The sequence below is a fragment of the Chenopodium quinoa genome, unplaced genomic scaffold (assembly GCF_001683475.1).
Source record: "Chenopodium quinoa cultivar QQ74 unplaced genomic scaffold, ASM168347v1, whole genome shotgun sequence".
In the NCBI taxonomy this organism is placed as follows: Eukaryota; Viridiplantae; Streptophyta; class Magnoliopsida; order Caryophyllales; family Amaranthaceae; genus Chenopodium; species Chenopodium quinoa.
This window is the reverse complement of record NW_018744626.1, coordinates 6,031,248-6,053,911: the sequence shown is the minus strand read 5'-3', so window position 1 is coordinate 6,053,911 and position 22,664 is coordinate 6,031,248. Positions and strand designations below refer to the sequence as shown.

The following is a 22,664-nucleotide window of genomic DNA, read 5'->3' as shown; positions in this document are numbered from 1 at the left end:
TTATTACTGAAGCTGGTTTACTTGATGCTAAACCTGTAGAGTTTCCTATGGAACAAAATCACAAGTTAGCACTATCTCAGGGAGAGTATTTTCATGATATTGAGAAATATCGTCGCCTTATAGGTAGACTGATTTATTTGTCTGTTACGAGACCCGATTTGGCATTTTTTGTGCACATTTTATCACAGTTTATGCAAAAACCCAGGATTGAACATTGGGAAGCAGCTCTGCGAGTTGTTAGATATTTGAAGAAGAGTCCGGGACAGGGCATTTTATTGAGATCTGATAGTGCTTTACAGTTGGAAGGTTGGTGTGATTCAGATTGGGCAGGTTACCCTCTCTCCAGACGGTCCTTGAGTGGTTGGTTTGTGCTTCTTGGTTTGTCTCCAGTGTCATGGAAAACCAAGAAGCAGCCTACTGTGGCCCTTTCTTCATCGGAAGCAGAATATCGTTGTATGAATGCAACGACTTGTGAATTAAAGTGGTTGAAGCGACTACTTGGTGACTTAGGTGTTCGACATGAGAATGGGATGCACCTTTATTGTGATAGTCAGTCTGCGTTATATATTGCGCAGAATCCAGTGTTTCATGAACGAACAAAGCATATTGAATCAGATTGTCATTTTGTTCGGGATGCGATTACAGATGGGACGATTATACCCTCGTATGTTCCTACGACGGTTCAGTTGGCCGACATATTTACAAAAGCTTTGGGAAAAACTAAATTTAAGTTTCTACTTCGCAAGTTGGGTGTTCGAGATCCGTACTCTCCAACTTGAGGGGGGTATTAGGAAAGATAATATTGTGATAATATTGTGAATATTTGGGAAATATATCTTGTGAATTTCTTTAGGTTATTTGGTCTTGCCCTCCAAGTAACCTAGCCTATATATATATATATATATTGTATGAGGCCGTTTATGAGGAATATAATTTACAGTGAACATTATTCAATATATTTCACATTTACGCATTACAATAACCTCCTATTGCTCAATTAACAACCTTATATGTGAAGTGGTCACCACATAGTAGAAGATTTTGTGTTATCAAATTGATGATTGAAGATGATTTAGAAATGGAACATTACTTGCCAATCTGACTACTAGTATTAATATAATATTGTAACTAACATTGTGTTTATAATTAGAAAATGAACATTAGTAGCGGTTTAAAGATAATTTATTCCATTGAAGTAGCTAACCCCATGTATTATTGGATGTATAGTTGGTCTTAATTACAAATTGCACGGTACTAAAAATTGCCCTACTTTGGCTAAGCAAATCAATTCGACTGGTCGTTTAAAGCTCGGTTTTCTTCTTCTTCTTCTTTTTTTTTATTTTTTATTTATTTTTTAAAATTACAAATCTTATTGATTTGTTTAATTTCATTTTTAGTAAATTCCAAGTAATTAACAAGAATGTACCATCGGTAGAGAACTTCAAGATTTGTTTAATTTCATTTTTATTTATTCCGACTAGTTAATAAGAATGTACCATTGGCAGAGAACTTTAATATAGTAATGCAAAGTACGTTGTAAATTAAATTGAAGAGACCAAAAGGGGAATATGATCGATATATAGGGAATTTGTTTACATAGTTGTAAATATAAAATAATGATTTCTTGAAATTCTAATGAATTACTCCGTATACACGTTTCACATTTATTCAATTTCAGTTCATCTTCAATCAATTCAGTTCAGCTTCAATCAGTTCAATTCAGTTCAGTTTAATTCAGTTCAGCTCCTAATTTCCCTCTCTCATAAAATATTCATTTCAGCTCAATCAAGTTCAATTCAGCTCCAATCAATTTAGCTCAGTTCAGTAAATGTAAACAGACCCGTAAACTTGTAAGTTAATTTGGGGACGCTGGACACTTGGACAGTTCCTCGAACCCTTTTATTCCCCTTCCTTCCTAAGGTCTTTCATAAGACGAAGTACTTAATAGACTGGATTAATTAGTGCGGGGTTTCACGTCAGTCACTCGATATTAATTTTATAAAGTTTTGTGGTGAAAGAGTGGAGGGTCCCGGTTGCAAAGGTATGAGGCCCTAAGTTTGACTCCATAACATTATTTGAAAAGTCAAGCTAGGTTGGTTCCTACATCCTTACATCCTTTGTTAAGGATAAAGTTATCCAGGAAATTGCACAGAAATTAATTCCATCAACAAACTTTTTCATAAATTCACAACAAATAAACCTTTTTTTTTTATCACTTTAAAAAACACTAAAACCCTCCTAATTTCTTACTTATAAATATATTTTTCACCAATTTTTTTTGCTACAATTTTAGACTGCAGCCTTCAATCAACCCTTCAAATTCCCACGTTTTTAAGTCAATTTGATGGGCTGTATTCCTCCTCCATTAATTATTATTGTCAATTAATTATTATTCAGACAAATTCTAAGCACAATTTATAACAATATTTAATCTTGTTATTGTCTTTTTCTGCTTTTCTAATTTGGGTATTTTCGTCAGTTTGTGTTGGGTTGGGTTGATTATTCAACTTCAATCAGCTCATAAATTTTTGTTTCTGGGTTTTTCTGGGTTTTTTAAATTAGTTGTTGAGAGTTTCTTGATTTTCATTTTTTATTTCAAGATCCAAGTTGGGTTGTACTAAACCATTTTCTCTCTCATATAAATGCTAAACATGTCTTCTTGTTTGTTAATAATCTGCTAATTTGGTTTTTTGACCAAATTTTTTTTGATATCAGATTATTTTCCCACAGTTTCCAGCAAGCAGAATCAGAGGTACTTTGTAAATTTTTGCTTGATTTTTTGCATTTTTTTAAAACTATTTTTAGAAAAGTCAAATACCCATAAATTTTTGTGTTTGCAAATTTTTTGTTGTTGTGTAATTTGTCAAGAACCCTAGAATTAGTTGTTGATTGATAATTGATAATAGTATGATGGGTCTGGAGGATGTAAATGTTGGTATGATTCCCACAAACCCTATCAGACAAGAGAGTTTAATTGCAGCTCATAATCTTTTAAGGGAATTAGAGGCTAATGATAGTCTAACTGATGATATGAAAAAGATTTTAGCTGATCTTGACTCAAAATTGTCTGCTATGGAGTTGAAAAATGATAGCAGTAATAGTAGTGAATCGGTTCCGATTTTGAGGGAAAGAGAGTTGAATGATGCAAAGGAGAAGTTGAAGTCTGCCCATGATAAGATCATGGGTTGGGATTCAACCCTCGATATGATTTGGGAATCCGGCCCTGATAAGGCCGCGGAGTACATAGAGGCTGTTGAGAATGTCTTGTGTTTGGTGGAGTTGTTTAGGAGTTTGTGGATGAAGGGAGATGATGATCATGAAATCTCTCAAGCTGAGGATGTTTTGCAAGTTGCTATGCAAAGATTGGAAGAGGAGTTGGTGCATGTTCTTGGTCACCAAAGGCAATCCTATGTTCCGAGTGAGGTAGAAGAGGGTGATGAGCCGGAAGGTTCTGGTGAACAAGAAGATGTTAATTTTGAATTGATCGACCCTGAAGCAATTCCATTTATAAAGTCGATCAAAAAAGTCATGTTTGATGCAAAGTATGATCAGGATTTTTGTGCAGCATATGTAAAGACTCAAAAGGAAGCTTTGGAAGACTGCTTGATTGGCCTTGGAATGGAGACAGTTAGCATAGACGAGTTGGTCAAGATGGATTGGAACATTATGGCTTCCAAGATCAAGACATGGATTCTAGTGATTAGAACCGCGGTGCAAGTCTACTTTTTAGCTGAGAAGCGGCTGTGTGATGAGGTCCTTGGGAAGTCTGAGCCATATGCATCGCTTTGCTTGACTAACATCACCAAGTCTGCCATGACTTGCCTTTTCAACTTTGGCCATGCCATGGCCCTCGGACCCCATACACCGGAGAAACTCTTCTATATTCTTGACATGTACGAGGTCTTAGTAGAAATTGAGGAGAAGATCAATGAATTCTTCTCTGAAGAGGGTGGCTCATATGTGAAGACTGAGTTCGAAGAAGTTAAGAGCAGACTTGGAGATGCTGCTCGGGCAACATTCTTGGGATTTGGTGAAGTCATTCTTTCCGATCCTACAGTAGACCCTTTCCCTGGAGGAGGAGTTCATCCACTTTCTAGCTATGTTATGAATTACATCATCGTCTTCCTTCCTGACTACTGCAAAACTCTCAACACCCTCCTTCATGAAAAGGATGATGCAAATAATGTCATCACGAATCAAGTCTTACCTGAGAAAAGCTTGCTAGCTAAAAATCTTCGATCAATTGTCGCCAAATTGAAGTTCAACCTTGAGAAGAAGTCCCACCTGTACAGGGATGCTGCCTTGCAGCATATATTTCTGATGAACAATACGCACTACATTCAACAGAAAGTCATAAATTCCGAGCAACAGAAGTTATTTGGTGATGATTGGATCAGAACTCAGATAGTGAGCTATCAACAGCATGCTACTAGCTATGTGAGGAGTACTTGGAGTTCAGTTGTAGCCTCGCTTAGGGACGATGGAATTCCATCAGGGTCAGGTTCAGGAGTTAGGTTGGTCCTCAAGGAGAAGATCCGGGTTTTCAGTGTTGCATTCGAGGATGTATATAGGAGCCAGACATCATGGTCTATTCGAGATGAGCAGCTTAGGGAAGAGTTGAGGATTTCCATCTCTCAGAAAGTGATTTTGGCATATCAGAGTTTCATCGGAAGGCATAAAAAGTTCGATATTGAGAAGTATGTCAAGTATGATTCTGATGACTTGGAGAATTTGCTCAGGGATTTCTTTGAAGGGTCTCAAAAATCTTTGAACTCCCGCAGAAGATGAGTTCGATAAAGAAAACGAAAAGAATTTGAAAAGTAAAGGAGTTGTAGACATAGTTTGTTTCTTTGATTGTAGCTATGCTCTCAGCCTCTCAGTTTTCTTTTCCTAAGGAGAGTGAGATGGCTGCTATTGTATGTCCTTTTTTGATCCTGTATTGGCCTAAACAATATACTTGTAATTTTAATGCATAGATTTTGAATGGAAAGCTGTGTTCTGTCACAATATTCTCAACTTCTGATGGATTTTGTTGAATTCGTCGTCTGCTTGATCAGGAAAAACTCAAAAGAAAATCAGTCTGTTTGAACTGATAAAATGTATATTTGGTCAAACAGTCCTGAAAAAGTTTTATTTCTGAGAAGATGGAGTTGCTTGCCTAATGCTCTATGCTCTTGCTAGGCACATTGTAACTGAATGGAAACTCAATTCCGGTAACGTGTGATTTTTTGCATCAAATCAAGTGATCGCAACGTAATGTCGTTGTGAGTTAGATTAATTTAATGAACACAACAGACGTGCAGCCTAAAGCATCTGATATGTAACAAAACTGCAAATCTGCCAAAGGTTCAACACTACACGAAAAATGCTCAAGTTGTGCTTTGACATTTTAAAAGTGATGCAATTATAGGGTCCTCAAAAATTGATCGAATAGTCAAAAGGATTACCAAATACCATGTCCAAAAAGTTGGTAATGCTCTTTTCTTCTTTCCTTATAACTAACTGTAACTTTATCTGTACTTTTCAAGATACAAGTAGTGACATAATCCTAATTTCTATATGAAGCAATTTCTTCTCAGGTATATAAGGAGAAAAAAAATTCAATGGGGGCCAAAATGGGGCTTTGGTGAGCTAGATAGATAGCGCCCCAAGCGAGGCGGACTATGGTATATTGGTATGGTGTGTATTAGAGCCGATATTACTAGAATTGTATCCGCAATGGACAATGATATAGCCAAATACCCTGGTATAAAAAAATAAGTAGATTATTTCGCGGTATAAAAAAAAGTGTTCAAACTAATCTAAAATTGCATGATTACTCTATAATTTTTGTAGATTTTATCCGCCACATGCCCACTGGCTCCATCTCCCCCAAATAGGCCATGTACAAGAGGTACTTTGTATTTATTAAATAAGTTTAAGATATTACTTATTAACAAAGATTCATTCACTCAATAATTTAAAGATTTTTTCAAAAAAAAAAAAAAAAAAAATTTTGACCCGAACTCAATAATTAGTTAATCGCGTTTTGAACTCTTGATTAGTGAATCATATTCACGTATCAAGTGGCAATGTTAAGTGTCGAACAACTTGATTAACTTATATTTATTTTAGGTAGATCTGGCCGTGGTAAGTTATATTCATGTATCAAGTGGCAATGGTAAGTGAGTATTTGAGACAGCTATTTGACTTAGTAATGCTTCATTTAATTACAGTTGACCCAAAATGTCATAATTTCAACTTGCTAAAAATAAACTTATACAGTTAAACACAGCAAATTATACCAAATTACGTCGTAAAAATACTTGTAATTCCAAGTCTAGCAAAAAAGTGCATCAAGTACGAATAAAGTAAATAAATGTTCATACTACATCAAAAGTTACCAAAAAGCAAATTTAATTCTAGTAATTTATATTGTAATTTTATTAAACTGGAAATATTATTCCGTACACTATAAGACAAATTAAATTTGATGGTGACCAAAATAGCGAATAAAAATGTTTTCAATCACTAGTAAAGACTAAAGAGTAAAAACTAGATGTCAACACAACCAACTATCTACCTTTATATTCCCTTGATGACGGAATTCAAAACAAGATGCCCATTTACTTACCTTTTAGAAAGCAATCTAATCTAATATTCCCGAGTTTTTAGAGAGCCACGTAGAATTTAATTTTTTTTAGCTCGCTACATAAGATAATAAATTTTAGTGGTAGTCAATTAAATACGAGATTATTAATTTCTTTTAGAATTAAATAATTTAAATGACACGCAAGCAAAATTGGTGAATGAGGTTTCCCAGTTTAAATTAATTAAATATAAAATATTATTTTTTGATATTAGGAATTTTCTAAATATATAAGAAATTTTAGTATATATATATATATATATATATATATATATATATATTAAAAAAAAAATTAAACAAACCGTGCATCGCACGGGCTTCATCTAGTTTATCTAAAAAGAAAATATTAAGTTATTGTGTTTATTTAATTAGTAAAATAGTGTTTATGTGGTTTAGTTTTATTTATTATCTTGAGAAAGCGATTATTACCATTAAAAGAAAATTAAAAAATAAATAGTTATGATGATATGATTTAGTTGGACAAAAATCTGGGATCTATATAACGTGTTGTTGGTGATTTTATTTTTTATTTTATTTTTATTTTTTGAAAAAATTGACAAATTGTGAATGCATGATTTTGACATATTTAGGTTGGTTTCATAACTAATTTGGCACGACTTAATTAGTCTATAGTCAAGAGTCAATACAGGCTTGCTACTACTTAATTAGCAGCCTAAGAGAATGTGAACTACATTTTTGCATTCAACATGAAATTGATAAAACATGAACAAGACCATGGAATTGACAATATTTTTGTTGTGAAAGATAAGTGTTTTCAAATGTGGAATACTTGTAGAATACTGCTTATGGAATTTATTCTATAATAAAAAACTTTTAAATAAAACGAACACATGACAAATATTGTACATCTACCGTAAAATTACTTTAGATGACCAAAAATATATACGAAGTAATTTATTGATAAAGTTGCTCTCTTTAAAGGAGTATCAAACAAATTAGTGTTATTGTTTGATTTTCAGTTGTTTTACCCATGAATTGGCTAGTATCAAAGTTCATTATGCCCTAACCATATGATTTTTTTTTCATCCCTTTATTTCATTTTTCTACAAGTTTACACTTTTTGCATTCTTTGTTCACTGGAATTAGGAGCATCCAAAAGGAGTACCATTTATCTTATCCATCTCTTTCAAATCACCTCTTTCATATATGCTAATAAAGAGCAGCAAAATTATTCGGAAGAATAATATAATTAATAAGAGAAGCACATAATAAAGTAGATTCACTTCAAAATAAAATTATAATATCCCAAATTCATCCATATCTCTTATCTCTTAGAATATATGAGGCTTCTGCAGGAATACAAATGCTCAAACAGCAATTTTGTAGCACTCTATGGAATAAAGGGTATGGATTAATACGTAGTAAAACATTTGTTGAGGCAAAAATAGGGATCAACACATTTACCACATGTTTTCCAGTTTAAATCATCAGCAATAAAAAATAAAAAATAAAAAAAAATAATAATAAAAAAAGCCTGCAACATGGATTCTTCGCCGTTAAGCTCGTGTATGATGCGAAGTTTTAACCTTGTGAATTTAATGAAACTACATATAAACAATATGACATCTTAACAACATTCACAGCTGAACTTTGACAAAAGATACTGATACCAGGGAGCATATAGCTATACAAAAACCGGTCACGGCTGTTAGTGATAGGGAAAGGAATGAGGGGTTGAGGATTTTGAAAGATAAACAAGCTGAAGATATCCAGTGATGTAAGTCAGACAATATATATGAAGGGAAAAAAAAAAAGCGACAAAATAACAGATTTTACAGCATGGATGCAGAAAAACAGCCTGTTGATGTAGAAAGAGGATGAAGAAAGTTGAAAGGAGAAGCACTGCTAGTTATTTCAAAATAGATATGTTTTTTCAACAAACATACTGCAGCCTAGTCAAGTCTCAAGGGCAAGAAGGGGGGTAGCAAAGTCCTAGGATTGAAGCTCATCTATATCTATGTCATTTGTGACTACTTATAGGCTATAGAATTATAGATCAAAATACACAGCATTGAGCTCAACCACTTTATGAAGTACAAACTTATCAACCATTGCAATATATAATATATATGCTTTCTTCAAGTATAACACTTAGATTCAAAAGGCTGACCACTTACATTATACCAAAGTTCTGAAATGATAACAACACATAATACCAAATCCATGCTATAATACAGATAACACAAGCCCTCCAATGTCAGCAATAGAAAGGCTGGTATAAACAGACACTGGTTCACGGTTAAACTCATTTGATTAAAAAAAAAAAAAAAAGCCATAGGGACAGATGAAGCAGGTATGAGATATCAATACAGCTGAGTTCACTCAAAAAGTCATTAGCTCCATTTTAAAGGCTTCTCCCTGCCTCCCTAGCCCCCCACCGCCAATAGACTTATGTCATAATCATCTCTGATTAACTACCAATAGTGAACTATATTGCATATATATTCAATCAATTCCTAAAACCTCAGCATATTCGAATTTCATGTTGTTTGATTACAATTTGCTCTACTAGAGTTTAAGTGGTAGTAACTTTGACCATGGCAGGATGCAGTTAAAAGTACGACTCAACAGAGTCAACATAAGTAACATCTCAAAAATCGTGTACTTTGTAAGGAGTTGAGATCACAATATAAAGGGCAATCTAACATGATCAACAGGTCACAAACGAAGAAACAATGTAACACACATAGAGTTCAGCTGAAAAAAATCCTTCAAAATTATTCTTACCAATTTACCGTAGTACCTCCATGGAGGTTATTGCATCAATCTTGAAAGAAAATAGGACTTACAACTCTTTCAGTTTCCCTTTTTTTTTTTTTTGGTGGGCAGCAGTGCAGCACCACACTTCTAATACAGTAAAACCAACCAACAACCTTCCTGCAACTTTATTTGAACTGATAATTGAAAAAAGCATTACAGCTTCGCTGGCAAAATGACGTTTCATTCAAGTAAAGCCAAAAGTGCCAAATTATTTGATTGTAGGGGTGAACCACGAACATCTTATTAGTTGCAAAGGCGCTTCAAGCATCAAATACTAATATAACTGTTGTAGCAGACTTTCATGCTCCAGCAAATCCTTATCATAAGGCACCTCAATTACCCAGCTCCAAATATGTGGCAAATGATGGTATTGACTTCTTATAAGCTCTCTAGTGTAATAGAAGCTGGTGAGCGCAGTACCATAGAGAATGCTTCCAATCTTCAGATAGACTTTCAAAGAATCTCCACAAAGATATCAGCCATTTAGGTACAATTGCCTCATTTGATTAACTCGAACCTTATCTGTTTTCAGTTACAGCCAGTGCCAACAAATTTTACTATTGAAGACCTTTCACAAAACAAAATTCTAGGATGATCCTTATAAGGGAGAAATTCTTCTTCAAGCATAAATGCATGTGTCAATCAATATATTTGCAGTGAATAAAGAACAAATTACTAAATTAGCGACCAAGCTATTGGCACCCGAGTATTGAAATCAAGCCACTGCTATAAAAATGATGCTAATCACAGGAAATATACAATACTAGAACATAACAAAATTTATGGAACATTGCACAACAAATTCTTCAAGTAAAAACCGAGTCAAGACATAAAACAATACCCCAAGCATGACAGATACGGGCAAAGCAGGCAAGGCTTTCTGATAGACAGCCAGTAACACCAGGGTAATTCCAAGACCGGCTATTATAGCCAAATAGCAGGCATACACTGTCATATAATCATACATTGCTGCCCTTCCAACCAAAACACTATAAAAGATGAAATCCCCAAGCCCTAGCTTAATAGCACCAGAAGATCCCAATCCAATCCCTTCAAAAATCATACTATCATCTGAAGCCATAACTCGGTCTGCATGCTGTTCAGCTCTTAATCTATGCTCAAGCAATGGCACAGAAGCATCCTGATCATAATTTACCACCCTTCCTTCTTCAGTACTCACCAAATCTCTCACACTATGGCCACTTCCAACAGTTGGTAGTGTTCGATGATCCGTACTCGTCTCCAAATTCACCCCACTATTCAAATCCTCTTGTTGATCCCCATCACCCCTTCTCTCCCTCCAAAGCCTCCTCTGACCAACACCATCCGACTCATCCACGCTAACAGGACGAGCTTCATAAACTAATGCGGGTATATCTTCATCCCTAGATATAGCAAGTTCCACCAACAGGCGAAGCGGACCAATGGGCAACAACACAGCAGCTAAATCATACAATGACATGGCAACCAAAAGCACCCAAGTAGTCCATTCAGGCAACATAGTAAACCAATAAGCAACCAACACTCCAATCACAACCAAATAAGCTTGAGTCACTAAAATAGCCATCTTTGACATAAACACAGCCAAAACACCCACAATTGCAAAATTGAACAAAAGCACCAAAAATGTGATAATATCAATGTTCAAGTTCAATTTCTCAACCAACATTACAGCAATTTGACCACCCATAAACCCTAATACCATAAATGCAGAAAAACCCATATAATATTTCAAGAAACTGGTGCACCTAATATAGAATAAGAAGACCAAAAAGAAAGTAATTATAGTCACAATTACCACAAAAACAAGAGAATTTAAAAGGGCACCTTCAAATTTATCCCAAAATGAATCTGAGCTACTCTCATCGTAAGCTAAATTAGCTATTGTGATGATTGAATCAGAAGACGAAGATGATGAATCGGAACTTAGGGTTGATACCAAAATTACCACCAAGAACATGCAAATTGAAACTGGGGTTATGATTCGGACCAATTCTTCGCCTAAACTGTCGATTACGCTTGTGGGTCTTTCATTTCTGTCCATTTTTGGGTTGAATTTGAATCAAAGTTTAGGGTTTTTGGTGATCCAAATTGATAAGAAGGGCAAGTGTAGGATTGATTTGGGTCTTCTGTTTAGTTCCTTTTAAGTTTGACTTTTTAGAGTTAAAAACTTAAAACTGTAAATTAACATGTCACAAGACTCAAAACTAAAATTACTTTCAAAAAAAAAGACTCAAAACTAAATTCACCAATCACCCATCTTGTTCAATCTTCCAACCACTGTAATAATTTTAACTTTCTAATTCTAATACTAATATCACCAATCACCGATCAGTAAAAAGTAATTTTAAGAGAATATACCACCTTCGTTTCATATTATTTGCAACGATTAGACATTTTTTTCTCTCTACTTTATGTTAAATCGTTGCAAATAACATGAAACGGAGGTAGTATAATACTTCGTAGAATATCAACACCTGAAAAATACTACCTCCGTCCTTTAATACAATGCATCTTTCTCTTTATTATGCGAGGAATAAATGCTCAAAAGAGGCATTGTATTAAGGGACGGATGGATTAGTTTTAACATCACAACTTTTTTAAGAAAATGGATTTTACCAACACCTAACAGATTTCGTTACGTGGGGTCCATGTTGCCACGTGTTTTTATACTATTAGTTTTACAAAAATAAAATAAAAGAAAAAAGGAAAAAACCTACAACCACCCAAATACCACCAGCCCACCACCATCAACATCGCATGCCCACCCCACGGCTTCAACCCGTTGGTACCGTAACCCACCCCCTCCCTATCCCAGACCACCGGAACTCATCCCCTACCCTTCCCGCACCCATAAAACGAAACCCTAAATTCTAAAACGGCCACAATAGGCTAGTTATGGTCGAAACTGGCCGGTTTTGGGGCTGACTAGTGATCGAAATCGTGGTCGATATTGGAGGATGAAATTTTCATCATACACCCAGGTAGTATGTTAGTGACTCAAGCTTATTTGGTTGTGATTGGAGTGTAATGACTATTGATAATAATATTAGTGAAAAATATATAACTTGTTCTACATGTCTACAAGTTATATATTTTTCACTAATATTATTACATGTCTACAAGTTATACATGTCTACAAGTTCTTTCCGCGTTTATATAACTTGTAGACATGTAATGACTATTGATAATAATATTAGTGAAAAATATTTCTTGACCCGTGACCTGAAATAATGACCCTGTCTGAAATGACTCGTGATCTACACACAGTAATAAAATTATATTAGATTGTGAAGTATATTATCTTAATTGATTGGAATGTATTATAAACAATGGATGTGGTACATTTTGAACTAATTCCTTCGCTCCAAAAAAATATTATGACACAAAAAATAAATTTATATGATAATTTATAAGAGTTATAATCTAATTATTTTTGAATAAAATTATAATTCAATTTCTACATATGAAATATTGGTACTTTATCAAAAAATAAAACTCTAAATTAATAATTTTATCCTAAAATTCTATCCAAATTTGATTGAAAATAAAATTCTAAACTAACTTTTTTATCCTACATATTGAATTCTATATAACTCTATCCTACGTGGCACGACACTTAGCGAAAAGTTGGAACGCCAAGTGTCGCTGCCTCATCGCCTGGCTAAAAGTTTAGCTTTATATATTAGTTATATGATTTCAGAAATATGTTCTTTTATAAATTCATGATGTTCTTTATAACTATATACGATGTTCATTCCGCTTTAATCAAGGTGTACCATGCGCATGGTACACCTAGGTGTATAAACCACTAATTGTTTGAGGAAGGGGGGTTGCGATATAGCACTGGTGCGGCAGATTTGGCTGCAGGAAAGGGAGTGGTTGGGTCCCGATGGGGTTGGGTTAGGTTGGGAGAGGTTCCAATGCCGGCGATGGAGCAGGGGCCGACGGTGGTGGCTGGGTATTTTAAGATTATTTATTTATTTATTTATTATTTTTTTAAAATTTTGTTAACCACATACAAAGCGCGTGTGGCACTGTGGACCCTAATTAACAGATTCTTGGATGGATACTGTTAAGTGGTGGTAAAACCAAATTTTGTAAAAAAAAAAAAAAAAAAATTGTGTTATATAATTTATTTTTTTGGGGTGTTAAAAATCATTTTTGATTTTCTTTTATTATTATTATTTTTTTCTGGTGTTAAAATCTAAAATTTCTTAAAATTAATAGGAAAAAATGACCAAAATAATCCGAACTTTGCCTCATTCGCCGAAAATAATCCCAACTTTCGATTATTTTTTAATAATCCGAAATTTAATATGCATTCGCTCTAAATGGTCCCAACAGGTCATTAACTTGTTATAACAAGTTATCTGACATGTGTTGGCATGTGAAAGGTCCAAAAAAAATTTTAAAAATTAAATTAAAAAAACCCTTTCAAATTAAAAAAAAAAATTATATATATATATATATATATATATATATATATATATATATATATATATATATATATATATATATATACATAAACCCATTCCTAGCAAGCAGCTGCTGCCACCACCGGGAGGCTGGCTGCCGCCGGCATCTCTTCCCCATTCCCGTCCCATTTCCGCCCCCTTCACGTTCCCCCGTTGTAGGGAATAAATTTCAAGCCTTTAAACCCCTAGCTTGAACCCCACTATGATCATACACCAAAGTACGGTGATGTCCAAAAGGGAAGAAGATAGAGCAAAAGAGTCGCCAACAAGGTTTTTAGGAACTTGTAAACCGTTCATAGGATGAAGGTTACACCCCTTAACGATTCAAGAGATCGTCAACTCCATAAGGTCATGAACCAAATAAGGGTTCGGGGATGAAGGTACAAATCTAACCTAAAAGAGATTGAACCTGCCCTAATAATAGACCTCTACTTTATTCTGATCGTATTCATGTGCGCTTTCTGATTAACATGCAATCAATAAGTTTAACCCTAAACCTGTTTATCTATGTTGGTTGAATTTAAATGCACAAATAAATCTATTATTGGCGATCACTTAAATTATAATCACGTTAACCCTAAACAAGATTATTAATTATCTTATTAAGCGTGATTACAAGTACCAAATTCCCTTTAAACATGCAATAAAAGGCGTGATCAAGCAATAATAATAAATAAGCATCAAGCAACATAATAATAATCAATCATAATAATAATTATAATAACAATCATTAGAATAAACATGAATAATAATAATCATCATAATAATAATAATATTAATAATAATATTCATAATCATAATAATTATAATAATCATGATAATCATGTTCATGTTAATACTAAGGCATAATAATAGCAAGATCCTAGGCATGATACTAATAAGATTAATAACAAATCCTAGCATGTCACTAAGCAATAAAAATCAAATCTTTAGCCCTAACATGATACTAACAATCATAAGTATTAGGAAGAGAATAAAAGGCATCACAGGAATCATGATAAACATATTTAATATTAAAAATACCCTAGACATGATACTAGGAATATCATAACAACAATTTAAACATGATTTCTACATCATAACATCAATTAAAACCATTAAAGTACTTACTTTGATGCCTCGTACTCTTTCTAATAACAAAATACACACGTTAGTAACTTCAAGGAAAATAATAATCAAAACAATTAAATTAAATAATTGAAATAGAGATTTGGGACCAAACCCTCAGAAATTAAAACCTTTCACGTCTAGGGCGAAGGCAACTTCGAATATGGCTAGGTGTTTCTAGAATTTGTGAATGTGGAATTTTGTATGAAAAAACAAAGTAAGAAAGAATCGAATGTTTTAAGAGAGATGAATGATTTAGAGAATGCTAAAGAATTAATGATTGTTGATGATAACTTGCGAATGAGGAGAATTGGTGAATGAAAACGGAGTTTTTAATACGATATTTATAGAGAAAATCAGCCAAAAAGATAAATTAAACAAAACAGAGTCTGACGCTCAGAAAACAGAGCTGGTGCCAACCCTGGCTAGCTGGCGCCAGGCACCAACACTAGCGCCAGGCGCTAGGCCTGGTTCCAGGCGCCAAGGGGCAGACGCCAAGCTTGATTCCAACGCGTTTTCGAAAATCCGATAAGTTTACCGTACTGGAGGATAAAATAATATAATTCCTTCACAAATGCTATTTGATTTTGATTAAAACTCTGAAAAGTCAACAAAAGTCAATTTATCAATGCTAATTGAATTAGGAATGAAAAGAACCTTCTAGAAGAATCCAGAAAACTAAAACCATTCCTAATTGCATTAGGAATGATAAATCATATTAGGCCCTCCCCTAGATCATTGGACCGCATATAAGGCTCAAACCAGGCCCAGTTTGGTAAATTGGCCATAACTTCCTCAATATTCATCGGAATTGGGCTTATAATATATCGTTGGAAAGGTCTTTGCAAGCCCCATCCAACTACACTACTATTGGACCCATATCATGGACCAACCAAACTGGATTGGCTGTTTTCTCAAAATAAGTTTTCAAAAACAGAGAGAAGAGAAGAGAAAATAAAACTTTCCGCAACACTAGACTTTCCACACTTTCGCTTCATTCGATTATGATTCGACGCGAAAGGTACTCATCACTGGGTTTGGTTTTGGGGAGACACAAATGGGTGTCTACACCCGTCCAATTCCGGCCCTTTTCCCCCTCCCTCACTCGGAACGACCCAAACTCGAAACCGTAGATAACCTCCACCTGCACCGCGACCACCCTCACCAATCAATTCTTTCTCCTCCCATGTATTTCCTTACCATTCCCATAACTTCCAATTTGCAACTGCAAATTTTTAATATGAAGATGAAGAACATGTAATTGGGGATTGTTTGATTTTCGAAGATGTAGTTATTTAGGATAGGATGAAAGTCTAGTTGGGTGGGGGTGGTGGTTTCGGGTCTGGGTGGGGTGGGGGTGGTGATTTTGGGTCTGGGTGGGGTGGGGGAGGTGGTTAAGGCGTCTAGGTTTGGGTGGGAGTGGAGATGTTGGTGGCTGGGCTGCTGAGGTGGTGTGGCTAAGGTGGTGGTGGTTTTTTTCATATGTTTTTTTTTTTTAAAAAAAATTGATAATTTTTTTTTATTATTATTTTTAACAAATTTTTTTTTGACCTGTTTAGCCAATTCCAAGTCACTTGGGACTGTTTAAAATTAATAGAATATACAGTTGGGATTATTAAAAAATAATCAAAAGTTGGGATTATTTTGAGCGAACGGGCCAAAGTTCGGATTATTCTTGGCAATTTTTCCAAATTAATATCAGTTCAGTAAAAATATTTTAATTCAACAAAAATAATTTGTTTTAGTAAAAAAAAAAATCAATTTAGCAAAAATAAGTTGAAGTGAACAAAGTCTTAATTTGATTGTCTGAATTGACTCATAAACCTTGGCCATTGCAAATCAATATATGAGAAATGCATTATTAAGTGAGATTTTACTAAATTCTTCTCAACATGAGTGTATTTTTCAAATATACCATTTTCATAACTTCTACAAATACGCAAAATAAATAAATATGGCATTAAGGATTTAAGGAAGCGATATTAAGAAATTTTGATCTGGTCTAATCTTTCAAAAAAAAAAATGATATGTTCTGGTTTGGTTTTTACGAGAATAAGTAATAAGAATAATATGAAGAAAAATAGGCCTAAATCATGGACATTCATGTACCTTATCTCCCCCTATCCCAAGAACCTAACATGCATAATAACTAGGTTGGTTTTACCTGTGAAGTGGCTTTGACCGGTAGATAATTAAATCCTCAAGACTTATGAAGCATTAATCAAATTTTTGATACTGCGATAATATTTCTACTCAACATATTGTTGAAAACCCTTGCATCCATGAGAATACAAAACATATGAGAAGTAAACATTAGAATCTTGATGTTTATTACATCAAGGAGAACATGCATTCTGGTTTGATTTAATTGAAGCATGTCAATTTGCACTCCAGCTGGCTGATATGATGACAATGTTTAGGCTTAAATCAACATATATTTTTGAGTTCATAGATAGGTCTGGTTAGTAATATTCTTGTTCATGATGGACCAGTGCTTCTCAAAGGAGTCATTCTTGAAAGGGGTGTTACAATATCATCATGTAAAATATCTTTGGAGAAATTTAGCTAGATTTTACCTAGTAATTTTGTTGTTATCCAACATAATATTTTTAGACATGTCCTTTAATTTGCGTGGAATACTTTTTTTATTTTTTTATTTTATTTTGGTTGAAGACAGCCACACTATTTACGTGAGATCATGTGAGAACCAAGGTGAATAATGAGAACTAGGAACCAAATTCAACCTTTAATCGAGCTTCATATGACGGTTCACTAGCATTTATTAATGGCATTTTCGTAATTTTACAGCTTATTAGACTTTTTTTTCCATTTTTTAACTTCTAAGCTAATTTCATTTTACTTTATAGCTGATTTCATTTACTTTTTTATCAGAAAAGAAACTGAAATATACTTTGTAAAGTTGAAATATTATGAAAATGCCATTAATGGCACGGGAAGCATGTGGATCGTCTGATTAACATGATCAAATGGCCAGATTAGTTCATAGTTATTATTATAACCTTGATTCTCATTATAGCTTAGTGATGTCGATGTTGACTTCCATAAGCCTGCACATGTTTTTTTTCTTTTTTTTTCTTACTCCCACCCATTTCTTGTAAGTATCCTCTAATTTTCATCTAACTCATTTAATTATCCGATAATTAAATTAAATTATAAATAAATAAATTAAAAAAAATCCACAACTATCTCCACCACTAGCCACTCCCTCCCTCATCCCACCCGCCGCCCTGATCTCCCCAACCCCGGCGAGCCGTGTATCCACCGCTACTCTACCCCCTTTCTTTTCCTTTATCCCGACCACCCGTTGTGACCCCTAATCTATATTTATTATTATATATTAAAAAGCGTTTATAAAAACGTTTATGTGACATGTGACACTCTGCCATGTCATCATTCAAATATGAGCATATTCTAACGAAAATGTCTATCTTGAGATTTGGACTCACAACCTAAAAAATATACATTAGAAGCTTTACCATCTCATCTATTGATTAATAATGATTTTATACTCAATTCATAAATATATATATATATATATATATATATATATATATATATATATATATATATATGGCTGAAGATCTGAATATAAATTTAATGACTGCGATTCTTAAAATACCTATTCTATTATTTGCTTATAATGCTTATCGATGAGGTAATGCAAACAAGAAATATTAATTAACTATTGTTATATACTAATTTCATTTATTTAATTATTTTGATAACAATTATGTCTTTATTTTCATATTGATTATAAATTATATACAAAAGACATGTTTATATAATTAGTATTTGTTCCATAAATAAATTATTTAAAGGTTAAATGAAAAACTATTATATAAATAAACAAATCATATAACTAATATATAAAGCTAAACTTTTAGCCAGGTCACGAAATAGCGACACTTGGCATTCTAACTTTTCGCCAAGTGTCGTGCCACCTTGGATAGATTTAAATAGACTTCATATGATTAAAAAATCGTTTAATTAAGTGTCGCGCCACCTTAGATAGATTTCATAATTAGATAAAAAAAACTAGGTAAGAATTCTATTTTCAATCAAACTAGGATAGAATTTTAGAATAAGATTATTAGTTTAGAGTTATATTTTCGATAAAATACCAAATAATAAATTTATAATTAGGCCACAAGACAACATCGTTTAGCATTTTAATTTTTCGCCAAGTATCGTACCACGTTGGATAAACATAGATTGACTTTGTAGAAAAAAAGTTAATTTAGAATTCTATTTTCAATTTAAAATTTAATTTTATCTTAAAAGTCCATAAACTACCCAGACATCGCCTGGCACAAAACTAGTAATGAATAAATGGAATAATATAGAATCAACCTATCTATTCAATTATAAGTGTTCAAAGTAGTAACCCGGGGTATCGCCCGGGTCACACACTAGTTACTCTTTCTACACCCTTTTCCTTACCACGAACAGTCCGCCACCCTTTCCCACACCCCAAAACGGCGATGGGATCATTTCGGTTTGAATTGAAAAGAAAGATAAAGATTTTTCTAGGGCCATAATAATAATCAAAATTTCTAAATACAAATAAAAAATAATAATAATATCCATATTCAATAATCAATACCCATAACACTGTCACGTTCTAAAGTCACAACCCACTCGTTACATACCACATGTAATCTCTTAAACCCTATGAAGGTAGTTAAGTAGTTTTAGAAACCATTTGTATGGCAATGGCAAACAACGGTGAAGAAAGTCATTGATTTGAAGCTGAAGAGTTTCATTTGGTAGATGACATTCGAAACCATTTTTTGGCGACATCGAAACCAATTCACCAACAATCACATACCCACTCTTTCTTCTCAAATGTTTTCAACTACTATAGTTACAGAGAACTCATCTTCTAAAAGATGTACAATAACTAACTTATCTAAATTCACAAACTCTTTTCAAGTTGAAAATCAAATATTATACAATCACGGCTAAGAATTTTAGGAACATAATTGACCAACAAATATCATAACAATTTGTGATATTTATGTCCATAAACAACCACAACTAAGAATTTTATATGAATTTTATTTATAAAACATTCTTTTTTATACTAATATAATACAAATAATACTAAAACAATTAGTTTTGATACTAAAATAATACAAATGATGAATTACAAAATATTTTCAAAACAATTTCAAACTATAACAACACATTTGGTCTCTGTCGTATTTGTCGCTCTCTCACCTGTGCCTTTTATTTCACCCACCATTGTTTCAGACCATCTTATGGACTACATCACTCTCTGATTTTGTCGACCACCGTTCATACTCAAAACCATTCTCTCACATTACATCGACCATCGGCCCTTTATTTCCTCTCAACCACCTTACTCACCTTAAAGCCACCTTCGTCGACCCTCGCCTTAAAGCAACAGTCATCCTCCATAGTTTCTTCTCGCAAATCCTCCAACATTATTCACAGCCAAAAGTACAATTAAATTCAAATTAAGAATATAAAAGGAAAATTTCACTTTTACTACCAGCAAAAGCACTACGTTTCAGATTTACTACCTAATTAATTTTTTTTTTAATTAACTACCACCAAAATCCCCTAACTGTAGAAATAACTACCATTTAACGCTTTCTGTTAGTTAGCTGTTAGTGGGGCCCACCTTATTAACTAACATCCTCTTCTCTCTCTCTCTAACTTTCGCTATGTCTCTCTCTATCTCCTCCCATTCAATTCTCTCAACCTCCATTATTGACTTCATTTCAATTTTTTTACCTCCTTTTGACCACGAATCTCTTTCTCTCTCTTACAGTAGTTCCTCAGTCCCTCTCTCTCTAACATATCTTCAGATCTAGGGTTTGAGTGCGTGTAAGCTTCTGAGTGGAAGAGAAGGTCCAAGTGGGAGCATTCGTAGTCTCTATTGCTAAAGTGGAAGCTTTAGGATATTTCTGACAGCATTTGACAGGTAAGAACTCTTTTTCGTACTTATAGTGGTCCAACGAAGCATGCATGGTGGTTTAATTGCAATATATTGTGTTGAATTTGGGCAAAATAGGCAAAGAAGTTGATAATACACCCTAGAATTGCGTGCTCTGAATAATTTAACCCTTAATTAGAAATTAATTAATTATTTGTGTGTATACTGTCATGTGTTATGCTGTGTTGTTGTGTTTATAATTGTTAATTGGTTGGATTTGGTGTTGAATTAAAAATTGATTTGTTGCATGTTTGACTTGCTGTAATTGTAGAATAATGGATGGTGCTGATGAGTGTATTGATATTAAAATGAGATTATTTGGAGGGTTTGTGGAAAAGCATAGAAGGGGAAGGAGGTATTTGGTTTATGAAGCTGGGTTTGTGTATTGGAAATATGCTGTTCCTGTGTCATTTGTGAGGAGTGTCAGTTACCTAAGGTATCTTTGTAGTGAAGGGTTTATAAGTATGGGGTGGGAGGTTCCTCAGGTTTATAGCTTGTGGTTTAAGGAGAGAGGGAAGACTTGGGTTACTGGGAAGAGAAGGATTGACAATGATGATGATGTCAGGGACTTCTTGGAGTCCAAACATAGTGAGGGGCATGTGGAGCTGTATCAAACAGTTGGGTTGGAAGAGTGGGATAGGTTTCACCCTATTGCTGTAACTGTGTCAAACCCATCCATATCCAACCCATCTCTTTCTCAACCAACCAATTCAAATCCAAATGCAAATAACCCACAACCAAATGCTAATGGATCTAGGCCTTCTAGATCAAACCCATCCCACCAGAATCCAACTCACACACAGCAGTGCTCTAATTTAAAAGGCCTATCAAAACCCCAAAAGAGCCCTGAGTTGAGCATTGTACCAGTTTCTAGGAGGAGCCCTAGGTTTAGCAAAGTTTGTGAGAGTGAGCCAAAAATAGTTTCTTTACCTAAACCCAATCCTAAACCTAAACTGATATCTAAGAAGCCAACTCAGGCTGTGGTGAGGAGAAGTCCCAGATTTACCAGCAACAGTGCAAAGGAGCAGGGTTTGAGTGGTGTTAGTGACAAAGGGAAGGGCAAAAAGTGTAAGAGGAGGCTTTTTAAGGGTGAGGAAAGTGGATCAGAAACAGGATCCTCATCTCAGTCAGATGACAGTGTTCTGGATATAGATTGGAAGGCTGGTGAAGAAGATTTAGGTGGGAGTGAAGAGGATCAAGAAGAGTGGCATATACAAACAAGAAAAGGGTTAGTTGGAGAGGTTGAAAGGAGTCTGCAAGTTGTTGAAGACAGTGGTTTTAGGAAGGATAAGGCTGAGAACTCAGAAAAGAGGGTTACACAACTAGGGCAAGACATTGGCTGCAAGGATCTTGAGCTGCAAGTAGAGGGCAGTGACTCAGATGAGCTGAGGAGTCTAGATGGTTCTGATGAAGAACAAGATACAAGTCCCTGGTTCAGAGAAGACACAGACTTCAAGAAGCCAGTGGTGTTAGTTGAGAAGCTCAAGTTCAGCAATGTTGGAGTGTTAAGGAAGGCCTTGAGGACACATGCCATAGAAAACAGGTATGAGTTCTACTACCTGCACAATGGTGGGAAAAGGATTACAACTTTTTGTAGAAGGAGGTGTAATTGTGAGTGGAATTCTAAGAGGAGTAATTTGCCACTGTGCAAATGCAGTGATGAAGTGAGAAAGTGTGAGTTTAAGGT

The 22,664-nt window shown here is 34.3% G+C and overlaps 2 protein-coding genes across 2 annotated transcripts; one reads left to right on the top strand and one right to left on the bottom strand.

Annotated features, from left to right (window-relative positions):
* Positions 1-2,083: 2,083 nt before the first annotated feature.
* On the top strand, positions 2,084-5,007 carry LOC110700708 (exocyst complex component EXO70E2-like). The gene has a single exon (XM_021878300.1). It carries the CDS (start codon positions 2,908-2,910, stop codon positions 4,786-4,788), a length of 1,881 nt encoding a protein of 626 aa, XP_021733992.1. The 5' UTR covers positions 2,084-2,907; the 3' UTR covers positions 4,789-5,007.
* Positions 5,008-9,341: 4,334 nt separating this feature from the next.
* On the bottom strand, positions 9,342-11,790 carry LOC110700707 (presenilin-like protein At2g29900). Its single transcript, XM_021878298.1, has one exon. It carries the CDS (start codon positions 11,451-11,453, stop codon positions 10,173-10,175), a length of 1,281 nt encoding a protein of 426 aa, XP_021733990.1. The 5' UTR covers positions 11,454-11,790; the 3' UTR covers positions 9,342-10,172.
* Between the last annotated feature and the right edge of the window lie 10,874 nt (positions 11,791-22,664).